The sequence below is a fragment of the Pelobates fuscus genome, chromosome 4, assembly GCF_036172605.1.
Source record: "Pelobates fuscus isolate aPelFus1 chromosome 4, aPelFus1.pri, whole genome shotgun sequence".
Classification (NCBI taxonomy): Eukaryota; Metazoa; Chordata; class Amphibia; order Anura; family Pelobatidae; genus Pelobates; species Pelobates fuscus.
In genome coordinates, this window is record NC_086320.1 from 287,930,884 (window position 1) to 287,947,857 (window position 16,974).

At 40.5% G+C, this 16,974-nt stretch overlaps 1 protein-coding gene across 1 annotated transcript in view; it reads left to right on the forward strand.

Annotated features, from left to right (window-relative positions):
- The window catches only part of LOC134609441 (collagen alpha-1(VI) chain-like), a 153,267-nt gene that overhangs the window by 108,562 nt on the left and 27,731 nt on the right, over window positions 1–16,974 (forward strand). The window contains exons 16-20 of the mRNA XM_063453117.1: window positions 4,498–4,560; window positions 5,922–5,984; window positions 6,739–6,792; window positions 12,158–12,193; window positions 15,225–15,287. Of these exons, the coding sequence (XP_063309187.1) occupies window positions 4,498–4,560; window positions 5,922–5,984; window positions 6,739–6,792; window positions 12,158–12,193; window positions 15,225–15,287 (279 nt within the window). The remainder of the gene's footprint in view (window positions 1–4,497; window positions 4,561–5,921; window positions 5,985–6,738; window positions 6,793–12,157; window positions 12,194–15,224; window positions 15,288–16,974) is intronic.

Sequence of the window (16,974 nt, forward strand, 5' to 3'; positions counted from 1 at the left end):
CCAGAGGCTAGCGCTAGAGTTTGCTGTGGAATCCCTCTGGATTTGACAAGCTTGGCCCGTGGCTGGCATGACACTCTTACTTTACTGACTTGAACATGTTTGTCTTGATAAGGATTTGGAGGTGTTCTTGCTGCCTCTTAATTTAATGGCTGTGGGAAGTTGAGAGGCTCTTCATAGGTAACTACTAGAAAAAAAATTGCCATAGTCTATATTGTTTTCTATCTTGAAACAATCAGTCCTCTCTTGCCTTCTTGTCTTTCAACTAATAAGATTATATGTTCTGCCTTCTGTAGATAAAAATGCCTTTTTTCATTTGATTACTTTTTTTGATTGCTTCACTCAATGGTTCCCCAAAAATAAATCTCTATGGAATGGAATAATGCATAGATTTCCCTTAGAGCCATAGTCAGCACCCTATGAATGGAGCCATCTACCATATTCCACAGTCATGGCCATAATAAAGACCAATTTGGTGATGTCCAGGGAAGCCTCGGAGAAGAAATTAGTTGTTAAATTCACTTCTCTTTTAGACATCAATAAGGATTCTCTTCTTACTGGTGAAGAGGTGTCTCCTTCGGGAGTAAAAAGAGATCCACACCTTAATGGCTCTAGAGAGCAAAGTTAATGAGATGGCTGGATGTAGATATAATCCCAAGCATAAGTAAGCATTAATATAGAGAAAAAAAGAGTGTAATAATATATACCTCAAGTGGAGTACTATAAATGTTGAGGAATTACATCACAGAATCTTGATTATATCATATACATTGCATACAAATATGAAAAAGAAACACTTGTGCAATTTAGATGAGGTAGATAAATGGATCACTCACATTTTCAAGAGCCTACATTATTGGCTCTGTAAACTGGACTGGTATGCTTTTTAGGGCAGCATCCCACCACTATTTCTTGCTGAAATGTCTCTCCGGGAAGATGAAAACAATAGAAACATCCAATGTGTAATATAGTTGATTCAAGGATATATTGAATAAAATGTAAATAGGTATTATGCTCACCTTTTTTAGAGCCTTAAAGTCCTGGCTCTGAGGGTGGTAGGCTTTGTGCCACTCTAGGGGGGTTGGCACTTTCCCCAAATGAAGGTACTTGAGGCTTCTGCGGACTTTATATAAAATAAAATGTATTTAATTAATACAAATGATTTAAAAAGTAAGTAAAATAAAATGAGGTATAATATATTAGAATCAAGAATAAAAGTCCTGATTGCCGATACGCATTTCACTCCTCCTGGAGCTTCCTCAGTCAGCTGTGAGTAGATCCTTTGTACCTTCTGCCTTTTAAATGTCTCTTGGGTCCTCCCTTGAGTTCGTATTGGTGATTCAATTTTCCAATCATCAATTGTCTGTGTCTTTAATTGTAAGTCCCACCTATATATATGATCACCTGTGTTTGCCTTCTTGTAAGTGGTGGATAAGGGGGATATGTTTTCTATTTAGATTTTCATTGGTGGTTTAGGGGTTGGTGGAAATTACCGCCATATGATAAGTGGTTGGCGGAAGTGACATTATCAGTTACTCCATCTACTTCCGTTTTAGTCTTTTACCTAAGTAAGCATTGACTAAATTAGCTTTCATTCTTTTCTGCATTGGTTCTTTAAGAGAAGAGACACTATTAATAGAAAGTGCTGCTCTTTTAGCCAATCTAATGATGGCAGCATCAATTATGGGTGCACCATTCCAGTACTTGCAATCATTTTTATTTAATGTATATATACAAAGTACCTTACTTCGGAATTATGTCCTCATTCTGTTTTGATGGCTGCATGCAGAGGAATATAAGCTTTTTGCAGTCCTAGATCCTCAAAGAACTTATCTGACACATTTATGGAAGTTTTCTTTTCAGGAATCTTCAATTTTTCTCTGATCATGAATATGAGTTTATCTATATGATTTGGGTCTCAGGCTTGATTCTGATCCTTCCAGGCCATTATCTGCCACAGGCTGCTCACTGTTTAATAGACATGCCCCTACTCACAGTATAGCGAGTAGGGGCAGAATTTACTAACACTAAGTAAACCAATTTAGGTCTTTCAGTCTTTTGGTAGATAACTCCCTAATACCGTGGGAATTAGGGAGTTATCTACTAAGTGGCTGCAAGATGCAGCCAAGGCACGAATAGGATCGGAGTTTCATTCATTCCAATGAAATTCCGACCCGAACAAAGTCCTGAATTGCGTCCAAACACGAATGGACGAACTGTTCTCATTCTGTTAGGACGCAATTCGGTAGTTTCGCCGCCGATCGGGAATACTGACAGGAAGCATCGCGAGATCACAGATCAAAGGTGAGAATTGAGGGAAAATTGCTAAGACCACCGGAAATGAAGCACACTTTGCACCTCCGCTGGTCATAGCTGGACAGGCGTAGGAAACCTCCATAAGACAAAGTTGTCTTATGTTTTAAAAAAAAAAACTAGAGCAGACAGGAAGAAATGAACAACAGATCCTGACAGAGGGAGAGAAGAGGAATCGATTGGGGAAAGGTAAGTTCGGCATGACAGTGCCGCTTTAAGTCAAGGCCTACGTTAGAGAGTTTACGTAACACAGATAAGCAAAACTTCGCAACTACTAAAGCGGGAATTAAAGACAAAATAAATCACCTGCATAAGTGTATTAAATAAACGTTTACCGATATTTTGAAAGAAACATGTATTTTAAAAAAATATATACACTAAATGGAAAACATACTTGAATTCGTTGGAAACACACCAAATACAAACCATGTGACCACCAAAAAAGCCAGAAGACAATCAGTATTAAAATACAAACTGTTTGCTTCACTCTACTGGAAACTTTACTTTATTTCAAAATAAATCAGAGCTAAAACATACTTAGCTTTTCATGTCAATAAAATATTTCTATATTGAGCTTGAATCCAAAAGGTAATTAATCATTAATAGGAATACGATTCTTTGTATCTCAGATTTATAAAACATGATTCATATTAAAGAAAACGATTTCTCTCTGCTTTTTAAACTTATTAAAGTAATATTATTTTACTAACTGTCATTAAAGCACACTGTGGGGCCGGGGCTGAGAAGCCGAGCAAGCTAGATGGAGGCAGAGTTTTGGACTTTAGCCTACAACACCCAATTCTTGTTGTCATATTTGACATGTATTCAAGGCAAATACCTCCACATGCCAGATACTGCATGGAAAGTTTGTTTTTTTAAGTTTATCTTGAAATCTTCAGGACTTACATTGTGTGGCCTAGTAGGGCTAGCCAAGCAGCTGATCTCCTGTCCTAGATACACACACAGTACCTACTGGTCCCATTTCCCTGCCCCTTTGGGCCGGTGGGTTTTATCCTAATCTTACCCATTTCACCTAATCCTAATCTTGACCTGGTTTGACACAGCAAGGTCTCAATTTCTACAACCTGTATATCTATCATGCCATGATTTAAGATAGCTGATTTTCACCATGTGGCATCTATGGAAGAACTAAACATACCTGACTCTTACATACATCTTACATTACATTCATACATCCTGCAGACTATTATCACCCTTTAATCTCCTATGTCTTAAATTCTGGAAGCCATTCAAGGAGAGTGTCACGATTCGGGGAACCCAACACGCTAACACACACACACACACACACAGAAAGTGTGCAGTACCGGACCTTAGAGTGGCCGGGCTAAGCACACACAGAATAGTCAGGAGACAAGCCGAGTAAGGGGAACCAGAAAACAGAATAACGAGAAACAAGCCGAGGTCAAAAGGGTAGGAGAAAGTCACAAAGTCAGATTAACAAGCCAGAGAGTACGTAACCAGAAAACACAAGTTCAGTATCAATACTAGTAAGCAAAGACCACAACAGGGCACTGAGAGACAGGAAAGGTAAGTATATATATCCTTGCCTTAATTCTGATTGGATAACTTCCAATCAGAATTAACAAACACACGTGGGGGATATCTATACCCCCCACTGTGATTGTTGCACTGTCGCTTTAATGCCGGGTCACGTGAGTGACCCCGGCGTACTGATATCAGTGCCGGCTCCCAGCGTGCAGCGTTAGACATGCTGCCGCTGGGAGGAGGAGAAGAGGACGCGAGCTGCGTGTCAAGGGGAGAGGACGCCGCCCGCCAACCGGTAAGGGGAGCGACGGACCGAGGGTGAGTGCTGCGAGAGGATTGCAGCCTCCCCTCACCGCTGCCCGCGGAGCCCTGACAGAGAGGAGTGATGATGTGACCGCAAAATCTTCCCAACACGACCGAAAACCACCTCCCTGCTTTGGTACTCCACCAGAGTTTCATTTTATCATGTGTACAGAAAGATTTCAGACTTCCATTAATAGTATTAGAATAAGTTAAACATGTCTTAATACTTACTGGAATCTAGTATATATATATTAAATTTTTTATCATATTGAACCTTGACCCAAACACATAAATCTAGCATATTTGTTAGAGGAATGTGAAGTTCTTATTTCCTGTAATAGAGTTCATGCATTACTGATTCATTACAAATTCATGCAGGGCATTTCAGGCCTTGTAGGCCAAAAAGGAGATCCAGGATCCTATGGTGCCAAAGGAGAAAAGGTAAGGTAACTTTAAGTTATATTGTCGAACGTTTGACAGTTTTATACTATTGCCTGTACCTAGCGATGTAGCTGAAAGAGGTTCCTGGTGCAAAAAAATTATTGGGCATCCCTATAGAGCAGTAGTGGCCAAAAGATAGATCTTCAGCTATTGTACAACTTCCATGATGCTTTTCCAGCTGGGGATCTGCCACTTGCGGTCTTGCACGTTTTTGCAGTGTTGTATTTGTCTTTAGCATCTGTGTATTTTAATGAAAATCCGTTTTCTAGGATGTATGTGTGTAAAAGTGGGGATGTATATGTGTGTAATGTTGTTGTTTGAATACAAACGTGTGTTTGTGTGTAGGGTTGGATGCAGGAATTATATATTTGTGTGTAATCATGTTTAAATAAACGTGTATTCACAGTAACACATACACTGAGACACACTCAGATACACATGCACATATGCAAATTGCCATAAACGGGTATATGCAAACTGCCACACAAAGATAAACACACTGACATAAACCGTAAATTACACAAATACCCACAGATATACACAGTGACACACACAGACATACAGATACACACAATGAAACACACAGATACACAAACTGACACACACTGATACATTCTATCACATACACAAGCACATTGACACACAGACACACACCCAAGTAAAGGCTGTTGGCTTCACCTCCCTCTGCACAGATATGTATTGTTTCGGTTTGCTGAAATGTTATACTTGCCTCTGCCCCATCCACAATTCTAGGGAAATGGGGACTTAGGCATAATTTAAACAAACAATACAAAAGAAGGCTGCCTCCTATTGCCCTATTGCCCCATGCTGTGTCAGAGGAACCAGTACAACCAAATGTATGTGGTAGGTCCCTGATGGTGGAAGACATACCAATATTTTTATCCCATGCTGAAAGTTTAGATCTTGATCCAGGTTGCATAATAGTTTGGATTTGTGCACTACTATAGTGATTTTCACTTGGGCACCCATCTATCACAACGACAGAGCCCATGGTTGTGCCATGGCCATTAAGATTTTTTTAGCAGCTGTAAGGTACTGGTACACAAAGAGGACCAGAAACATGAAATTGGCAAGGCTTGTAGTCAATCAACAGAAGGACTGGGAGAAAAGTAATGGGTAAGTTTGGCATGTGTAGTTTGTTCTTTGGACACCCAGTAGCAAGCAAGGTGAGACAAGAGGGATTCATGCACCTTACATATCAGAGCCCCACTGCAAACGCTGATATAGTGTTATTTTTTTATTAAACAGAAAACTAGAATCCAGTGTTACTATTACAATTATTATCCTTGAATAGATTATCTTGATAAAATGTACCAAACAATCTGACTGATATTTTTCAGGGTAATAGGGGAATACTGGGCACTGAAGGATATCGAGGAGTGCCTGGAGTTTCTGGAGCTAAGGTAACAAATTGTACAATGTGAAAGAGATATAACTGTGGCTTGTATGAACTGGAGATTATAGCCATCTTGGCATCTTGTAGCCTATATTTTCCAAACATCATCAAAATGTATTGTTTAGAACGTAAATACCAAACAAAAATAAGTCTGGGACACTTTAATATATCACTATATCCATGGTGTTCTTGCTCACTGTCATTGACCATAAAATGTATAGTTGGGGAAAAATTAGTCAACAAACGACACTAAATTCGTTAATTCCAACCGGAATGGCAATTCTTATATTATTTACTAAAGCTAATTCCGTTTGAAATTTGGTCAATCTTACCAAATCTGTAGAATTCGGTCGACAACGTTCAGTGTATGTATGTAAATGAGTGCTTTTCTCATCCAAACCCTATAGAAGGTATATGATTTTAAATATTTACAAAGCATTAATTGTATAGAAAAAATCAGGGTCAAATACTTCTGGCAGGATTTATATTTGCAAATTATCATTCACTTGCTTATTTCAAGCAAACTATAATTTGAAAGTCTATTTGCCAGGTGATAGCACTGGCAAGGCACAACCAGCCCAAACACCACAAATGCGGGATTGTCATTTCTCCCCAAGTAATTAATGCTATTGTGGTGACAATGGAAAAGGAATGATGAGTGTAGAGAAACAGGGTTTGCTCTTTGTATAACCAGTTTAAATCTATCGATGGATAGAGACAGACAGGTGAATCTAATCTATCTTTTTTTTAATCCAATTCAGGGAAACATAGGAACCAGAGGACAAAAGGGAAACAAAGGAGAACGTGGGGATGAGGTAAGTGTACTATGTTTAAAAAATAAAATATTTGCTAATGAGCCGCTCTAAGGGTATTGCAGCAATGCCTAGATGTCAAGGCATCCTGCAATACCTCTGCTAAACTGCCAAGATGCTGAGTGATCACTCCCCAGGAGCGATCACTTCCGGGTTGCCCCACATGGTGCCCGGCAGTGTAAAAAAGCATTGGAAGCCTTCTGACAGGTTTCCGATGCTCTGCCTGTGTGCTGAGTACCTCAAGGGGTCGAGGCATTCAGTGAAGTCATCAGAAACATTCCCATGAGGACTGATGACGGTCCTGAACCATCATAACGTAAAACGAGCCATCTTTACTACTTACCCGATCGCCACCGTTCACCCGCCGATGATCGGTGTTGCTCCCAGTCTGAGGACAGTCCCCCCTCTGCAAATTAGGCCCCCGCGGGCCATGTGATCACTCTACAAAAGAGAGATCACATTACCGCAATAAGAGTCCATGCATCTGCCTGCAGGGGGACTGCCTATTTGGGTATTTCTAAAATAAAAAATTACAAATTTAGAAACTATTTAGTATGGGTGTTTTTTGCCGGTTGTAGATGCGTAACATATTTTGGGGGTCTAAGTTAGAAAGGGGGGTCCAAGTTTTAATTACTGTACTGTGGTGGTAGTAAATTATATGATATGATAAAAATAATGGTATCTTTAGAAAGACCATTTAATGGCAAGAAAAACTGTATATAATATGTTTGGGTACAGTAAATTAGTAAGAGGAAAATTACAGCTAAACACAAACAATGCAGAAATGTAAACACAGTCCTGGTCCTTAACGGTAAGAAAATGTAAAAAATATATCTGGTGACTAAGGAGTTAAACCAAAAGTGTTGGGCAATTTATTTCAGGTCTGGGGCACATTGTAGAGTATTATGTGTATAATTGTAAAGGGAAATGTTTGCCTGTATATGCTTGACCATGAGTGCGTGTAACAGAGAAAAATATAAATCCCACATGAATCTAGGAAGGTTAACAGTTTGAAAACTCCTTTAGGGTTCATTTAAGGATCGTGAATGAGGCCAAGCTTAGACAAGTGTCTAAACCACGTATGGCACTTGAGGTGCCTTTTCACAGTACTCAGAGCTGCCAGAGCCAAACTGACTCTGGCCTACCAGAAGTCTTAGTGGTAATTCAGATATGCTTGTGCAAACTGAGTGGTTATTGCAGGTGGTGAAGGGCAATCCTCAATTTACGCATTGCAACACTTAGAGGAAGTGATCAATCCATATACACACATACAACCCCACAAGCAGCGTCTCACATGCCATAATCCAAGCAGCCATGCACATACACACATCAAACTCTTTGTGACAAATTATCCACCCACAATATTACATAAACATCCCCCATACAGAGCCCACATTCATAAGTATTATACACAATACTATAAACTACTTATGAACATATACACTATAACAGCCTGCATACACACAAATACAACTGAAGTACCCATAAATAACACAAGCAGTTTAAAAAAATAGGATTTGCACACCAAGGGACTCCCAGATATTTTTGGCACAGTAGTACTAAAAGGTTGCCTACCGAGCCAAAGGCTCGAGATGTGGTGGATCCAAGGTGGTGCTCATCCTGTGATTCTGGGTTAAATCTGCCAACTGCTTCCTTTTGCTATTAACCCCTTAAGGACCAAACTTCTGGAATAAAAGGGAATCATGACGTGTCATACACGTCATGTGTCCTTAAGGGGTTAAAGAGCAAGCAGAAACAGGTCACAGATAACTGTGAGACCGATTAATCAGATTAATCTACTGGCTGAGCTACACATTAGAAACACCCCACCAATGGTCGTCTAAGGGTGCTTGGGCTAAGAGAGATACCAAGAAGGTGAAGCAAACGTCTTAAGTGCAGACTTTAGGAGCGTGAAAGAAATATGGATTTCACGTTGCCTGACTGTTATGAGAGAGCTCCAGCTATTACTCTTAAGTAAACGATAAACAAACAGAACAATAGCTGAAAATGTAGCCGCAGATGTAAATCAGTATCAATTCAGGTTTCTAACATGAGTCACCATGGCATTTCATTCAGGGATCAGACCAGAAATGGAGTCAAAACTGCAAAGAATAAAGTTAGCATTTTCCATGAAATATGATGTCAGATGTTACATGTCTCTTTTGACTGATGTTGGTTGTAGTTCACAGCATATTTACTAACCAGCTTTTTACATACAGTCTAGAAATGTGCAATTCGTTCCGGTCCGAATGTGAATTCGGATGAATTTCTGGCAATTCGGACATTCGGGTACTTCCAAATGTCCGAATAGATGAATTGCCGAATTGTCGAAGTTCCGAAATTACAGAATTTCCGAAGTGTGGAAGTGTCGAAGTTCCGAAGTTGCAGAAGTGTCGAAGTTCTGAAGCACAGTAAGAACTAATATACTTACCCAGTGGAAGAATGAAGAATGTTACACTGTATACAATTTTAAATAAAAAGTACACAAACATAGCCATGATTCAGCTGTAAGCATTTGCAACACTTACGACAATCAAGTAACATACATTCATATAAAATGTAAGTTACTTAGCCAGTCAATGTAATGACAGGAATGAATAAGTAGATAACTCCTTAATTCCCACGGTAGTAGGGAGCTATCTACTAAAAGGCTGAAAGACCTAAATTGGTATTTCAGCCAAATTTACTAATACTAAGTAAAGATTACTTAGTATTAGTAAATTCTGCCCCTACTCGCTATACCGCGAGTAGGGACATGTTTAGTAAAAAGTGAGCAGCCTGTTCACTTTAAAAAAAACAAAAAAAAACTGTACCCCCCTCCCGAGCCACGTGAGTGGGGGCTTCTTACCTGAAGGGGGGACCTATTGCCCCCCCCGTCCCCCACCCCTGAACGGCGGGTGGGGGCCCTACAGTAAATGAAGGGGGGAACCTATTGTCCTCCCCCGGCCCCCACCCCTGAGCGGCGGGTGGGGGCCCTAACTTGGAATAAGGGGGGGAGACCTAATGTCCTCCCCCTGGCCCCTACTTCTGAGCGGTGGGTGGGGGCCCTAAATAAAAATGGGTGGGTGGGGGCCCTTATTCTACTTTAGGGCCCCCACTAACTGTTCAGGGGTGGGGGACAGGGGGAGGACGTTAGGCCCCCCCTTATTAGTATTTAGGGCCCCCACCCACCATTCAGGGGTGGGGGCCAAAGGGGAGGACATTAGTTCCCCCCTATTCTAATTTAGGGTCCCCACCGGCCACTCAGGCCCTAAATTAGAATAGGGGGGGGAACTAATGTCCTCTCCCTTGGCCCCCACCCCGGAACGGCGGGTGGGGGCACTAAATACTAATAAGGGGGAGCCTAATGTCCTCCCCCTGGCCTCCACCCCTGAGCGGTGGGTGGGGGCCTTAAATTAGAATAATGGGGGGGACCTAATGTCCTCCCCCCAAGCCCCCACCCCTGAGTGGTGGGTGAGGGCCCTAAAGTAAAATAATGGGGGGCCTAATGTCCTCCCCCCTGGCCCCCACCCCTGAACGGTGGGTGGGGGCCCTAAATACTAATAGGGGGGGGGCCTAATGTCCTCAGGGTGAGTTCTTTGGAGATGTGGCGGATCCACGGTGGTACTCATCCTGTGATTACTGGGTTAAATCTGCCAACTGCTTCCTTTTGCTATTAAAGAGCAAGCAGAAACAGGTCACAGATAACTGTGAGACCGATTAATCTGATGAATCTGATTACTTTCAATCCACCAATCAGAGAGTTATGAGTCAAATTACACAGCGTGGGAAAAGTCCAAAGAACTTTCCCACGCTGTGTAAAATGACACAGAGCACTCTGATTGGTGGATTTCAAGCCAACCAGAGTGCTGTGACAGGTAAATGTAGAGACTTACCTGTCAGTCTCTTCATTTACCTGTCAGAGCACTCTGTTTGGATGGCTTAAACCCACCAATCAGAGTGCTCTGAGCCTAATTACAGGGTGGGGCAAGGCTTTATAAGCCTTCCCCCGCCCTGCATAGCTCAGTCTGCGCGGAGCCCTCCATGGGTGAAGATGGATTTTGTTTTTGTTTTTTTTTGTTTTGCTTTTTTAAGTGCATCAGTTATTCTGGATTTTTTATTTGGCCTTTTTCGGGGCTGAAAATAGAAGATTTTAGAAGAACGAAAACTTCAAAAGTTTTATTTTTTATTTTTTTACAGGTACTTAGTTAATGGTCCCCCCCTCATTATTTTTAGGGTGAGGGGGGTAGGTAGGGGTTAGTTAGTTTTTTTTTGGGGGGGTGACTAGGGGTTGGGGACCCCTAGTCAACTGGGGAGGGGGGTTAATTTTTTATTTAGAGCCCCGACCCGCCGCTCAGGGGTGGGGGCCACGGGGGAGAACATTAGGCCCCCCTTATTCTAATTTAGGGCCGCACCCACCGTTCAGGGGTGGGGGCCAGGGGGGGAGGACATTAGGTCCCCCATTCTAATTTAGGGGGGGTTAGTAAATTTGACTGAAAGACCAATTTAGGTCTTTCAGCCTTTTAGTAGAAAGCTCCCTAATACCGTGGGAATTAGGGAATTATCTACTTATTCATTCCTGTCATTACATTGACTGGCTAAGTAACTTACATTGTATATGAATGTATGTTACTTGTTTGTTGTAAGTGTTGCAAATGCTTACAGCTAAATCCTGGTTACGTTTGTATACTTTTTATTTAAAATTGTATACAGTGTAACATTCTTCATTCTTCCACTGGGTAAGTTCTTAGGCAATACTGTGCTTCGGCACTTCGACAATTCGGTACTTCGGCAATTCATCTATTAGGACATTCGGAAGTACTCGAATGTCCGAATTTCCCGAAATTCGGCCGAATTCACATTTGGACCGAAATAAATTGCACATGTCTAGTTAATACATCTCCTGATGAACTAACGTACAATTAGAGAAATGTGTTTTAAGGCAAGTTATGTTACAAGAGAGAATGTGTGATTAAGCTTACAGCTATGTACAGGAAAGACAGAGAAAAACGAATTATTTCCTCTAAAATAGCTGACAGTAATGAATCAGGTCTTATCTTCTAATCTATACTTTATACTGAGTGCATTTACTCATATAGATCTATGGTCTGGACTGGCTAATGTCAATTCTATGCAAAAGTGATGCTTTCATCCTGCCCCTGTCTTCCCATCAGTCTGTCCTTCCTGACATCCTTCCCCGTCCGGCGAGGGGGAGTGACATCAGGTAAGAAAGTTTGGGCTGCAGGGAGAATTTGCACACAGTAATGGAACAGTGGTAAGAGTATGAGTATAACTAATCTGTATTATAGATACACAATGTAATATAATGCATTTTGGACATGAAGATATTATGTATCCTTAATACTATATGCTGCATTATATTCCACAGGGAGATATTGGAAAAAATGGCTTAATTGGGAAAAAGGTAGGTACTATTAACCATGACACTTACAATTGAGTTGTATAGTTACATCCAGATTGTGTCTGTATTTGCAGTGCAACATTCATAACCACCCATTAAGTAGCATGTGAGGCAAAAAAGATTAGAACTGATATTTTTCCTTGGGGTATCTGTCTTGGTCTCTTGCTGCAAGCAAATCCACCATGAAAACTACTAAATGTTTTAATATGTCAAATGGAAAAGTCACAACAAAACCAGCATGTGCCACACAAGAAAATCGAAGAAAAAGAACGGTCACAGGTCAAAGCTCACCAACAAGGACAGACAGATGTCAAAATGTAACTACTATATGACACCAAAGTACACAAGCAAAAATTAGTTTGAAATCGAATCAGCACTACCGTGACCAGCATTCAACAAAAAGTCAGCAGTAACAAAAAAAAACAACACAATATATGAGAATTTATGACTAAATTGTCATTCAGAAGAAATTGTGTCCAACAATGTTACAAAAATATGTATTTCTGTGTACAGATTGACTTGCATTTGAAGGAAGGTGATCTGCAAGGCCAACTGATAGATTTCACATCTGCAATATATTGCCCTCATTAGGTTTGATAATTGCCCTGCAATGTCACATAATGCGCAGGAAACATAAGGCTATTTTTTAGAGCACCAGGAGCATCTCATGCTACAACTGCTGCTTCATAGTGTTTTTCCCATATTTCAGACTGATTGTATTCCAGATGGCCTGTTAAACAAATCCATGAGTGGCTTATTGAACACCATGATGAGTCCAAATGCCTTCCATGGACTCCTAATCACAAAATTCTGGAGCACAAGGTATGATTCAATGTCAATCATAGAAAGCAAATGTGTCAATATCTGGCCAATAAAAGCTCTGTAAAGTGGGCTAAAGTGGGATGAAGATTAAAAATGAGAAGAGGACACCAAGGAGAAGTGCTGAAAAAGACAATGAAGAGGAAAGACGGAAATGTAATGTTACCAGAATAGATACTGACGGAGCGTAGTACAAGTGTAGATATAAGCAAGGACATAAAATGGTAAGAAAGAAAATGTTAGAAGGGAGAGCTCCCTGCAAAAAAACGACAAAGAAAATAAAGGGGTATAATGTAAGTAAAGTAAATGCTATAGGTCTTCGAAAACAAAATTACAAGAGTAAGATCAGAAGAAGATTTGTACACACATCATCACTGAGATACGGGTAATATATATGTTGTTCTACTTTCTATACAGGGAGTGCAGAATTATTAGGCAAGTTGTATTTTTGAGGATTAATTTTATTATTGAACAACAACCATGTTCTCAATGAACCCAAAAAACTCATTAATATCAAAGCTGAATATTTTTGGAAGTAGTTTTTAGTTTGTTTTTAGTTTTAGCTATTTTAGGGGGATATCTGTGTGTGCAGGTGACTATTACTGTGCATAATTATTAGGCAACTTAACAAAAAACAAATATATACCCATTTCAATTATTTATTTTTACCAGTGAAACCAATATAACATCTCAACATTCACAAATATACATTTCTGACATTCAAAAACAAAACAAAAACAAATCAGTGACCAATATAGCCACCTTTCTTTGCAAGGACACTCAAAAGCCTGCCATCCATGGATTCTGTCAGTGTTTTGATCTGTTCACCATCAACATTGCGTGCAACAGCAACCACAGCCTCCCAGACACTGTTCAGAGAGGTGTACTGTTTTCCCTCCTTGTAAATCTCACATTTGATGATGGACCACAGGTTCTCAATGGGGTTCAGATCAGGTGAACAAGGAGGCCATGTCATTAGATTTTCTTCTTTTATACCCTTTCTTGCCAGCCACGCTGTGGAGTACTTGGACGCGTGTGATGGAGCATTGTCCTGCATGAAAATCATGTTTTTCTTGAAGGATGCAGATTTCTTCCTGTACCACTGCTTGAAGAAGGTGTCTTCCAGAAACTGGCAGTAGGACTGGGAGTTGAGCTTGACTCCATCCTCAACCCGAAAAGGCCCCACAAGCTCATCTTTGATGATACCAGCCCAAACCAGTACTCCACCTCCACCTTGCTGGCGTCTGAGTCGGACTGGAGCTCTCTGCCCTTTACCAATCCATCCATCTGGCCCATCAAGACTCACTCTCATTTCATCAGTCCATTAAACCTTAGAAAAATCAGTCTTGAGATATTTCTTGGCCCAGTCTTGACGTTTCAGCTTGTGTGTCTTGTACAGTGGTGGTCGTCTTTCAGCCTTTCTTACCTTGGCCATGTCTCTGAGTATTGCACACCTTGTGCTTTTGGGCACTCCAGTGATGTTGCAGCTCTGAAATATGGCCAAACTGGTGGCAAGTGGCATCTTGGCAGCTGCACGCTTGACTTTTCTCAGTTCATGAGCAGTTATTTTGCGCCTTGGTTTCTCCACACGCTTCTTGCGACCCTGTTGACTATTTTGAATGAAACGCTTGATTGTTCGATGATCACGCTTCATATGCTTTGCAATTTTAAGAGTGCTGAATCCCTCTGCAAGATATCTCACTATTTTTGACTTTTCTGAGCCTGTCAAGTCCTTCTTTTGACCCATTTTGCCAAAGGAAAGGAAGTTGCCTATTAATTATGCACACCTCATATAGGGTGTTGATGTCATTAGACCACACCCCTTCTCATTACAGAGATGCACATCACCTAATATGCTTAATTGGTAGTAGGCTTTCGAGCCTATACAGCTTGGAGTAAGACAACATGCATAAAGAGGATGATGTGGTCAAAATACTCATTTGCCTAATAATTCTGCACTCCCTGTATATCAAATGACTCACTACCAAGGATAAGCAAAACTCTTTAATATACAACTAAATACGAGAAAGCTTAAGAATAAAGTTTTGCATATGTAAGAGTTGTAATCGGGTTCTGAATGTTTATTGCAGTCAATACCCTATCATAACACTGTGTGTATTTAAAGGATTCCATACATATACATATCATAAAACACTGGTATAATACATAAACTATGGTTCAACAGCTATGCTTTCTGGCCTTTTCTTTCCACTAGGGTGAAAAGGGTGAGCAAGGTTTGAAAGGTCCTAGTGGCATCCGAGGACCTCGTGGAGAAAAGGTAATAAAAATATGAATAAATAAAAGAGCATCTATATAAATTATACAGATAATGATTTAATATATTGCCCATAACTTATAAAGTGTTTAATTAACCAAAGGCAATACTAAATAAAAGCAATACACCGTGCTACACACTCATTAACGTTGTATAGAATCATACATTTTCCAGACGTTTTTAAACATTGGAGGGGAAAAAATGCTGAGCAGTTAAAGGGACACTATAGTCACCAGAACAACTACAGCTTAATTTAGTTGTTCTGGTGAGGAAAATAGCTCCCTTCAGGCATTTTCATGTAAACACTGCCTTTTCAAAGAAAATGCAGTGTTTACATTGCCCCTAGGGACACCTCCAAGTAACCACTCCTCAGATGGCCACTGGAGTACTTCCTGGCTCAGTGCTGCACAGTAAGCAGCCCTGCCGTTCAGCGTCCCCACGTTTTGCAAGGAGACGCTGAATATTAGATAGTGCTAGTGCTACACAAGCTGAAGAGTTTATAAATAATCTGTTGTAAGAGAATTGTGAATATATATAATGAAAAATCAATGTGATAACGCAATTCAAATAAATGCAGTGTCAGAATGAAACAATTAAAGTGATAGTGCTTTCATGTATATACTCACAATGCAAATTATATATCTGCTCTATGATAATTATTATCCCCAATCCCCAATGACCACTGCAACACAGTCAGCGATTACAAACTTGTGAGAATCCAATGGAATCTAAAATCTAAAAATGTTCATTTGACTAATAATAGTGTAGGTCTTTTATCCACCGCTTACAGTTGCGGACTTACCGATGCTTATGTTTTTTATGTCCAGTCATTTAGGAGTATCTTAACATGGATGGAGACTCTCTGGTTCTAATACTCTTATAGTACTTGTACTTTCTTTGTTTTTTCTTGGGGGGGGACAGATTATAGAAGGCATTTTGATAAGGGGTGCCCTCGAAGGCACAATATTTAGGAATTAGTTATTCTTTTCAGACTATCATTTACTACTGATTATCCATACTTCTTATAGGAATTAGACTTTTGTTCAATCATCATCATGTGTCCGCTCGATTTATCGTCCTACCAATGTTAAGATTCTAAACCGCTGTCACCATATCGGCGGTTAGTAAATACTAGCAGCAATCTATTTTCTTATTCTGCTGGTTTTCGGGATTGCTTATCAGATATATAAACTAACAGCAACGCCGTTACCATATCGACAGTTTAGAATAGCAATCTTTATACCTCTAACTGCTGCCTTTCAGCATTACTATGTCAGCTGTCATAAAACACTAATAGTAATCTTATGGAGAGCAAAAAATAGGGCGCAAGAGAATACTGAGAACAGGCAGCAGCTGAAATAGCCTGCCCTTCGGTGGGTCCCCGTTCAGTTCTCAAGTTGGTTTTAGCTCATCTTGTGCCATTACAGAGAGAACATCTCTGAAACATATCAGACTGGTCCCACCCATACGGGCAGTCCAGATCCGAAATGCCAGTAAGTTCCCTCTGCACGAGAGATACAACAACCCCAGACAATCGTTTCAGCCTTGTTAGGCATCACCAGTGAGGCATAGCTGATATCTCTCTAGGCACCGTAAGCAAGGGGTCCACGTCTGGATTACCCTTTAAACAAATGGAGAGCAAAAAAACTGGGCGCAAGAGAATACTGAGAACAGGCAGCAGCTAAAATAG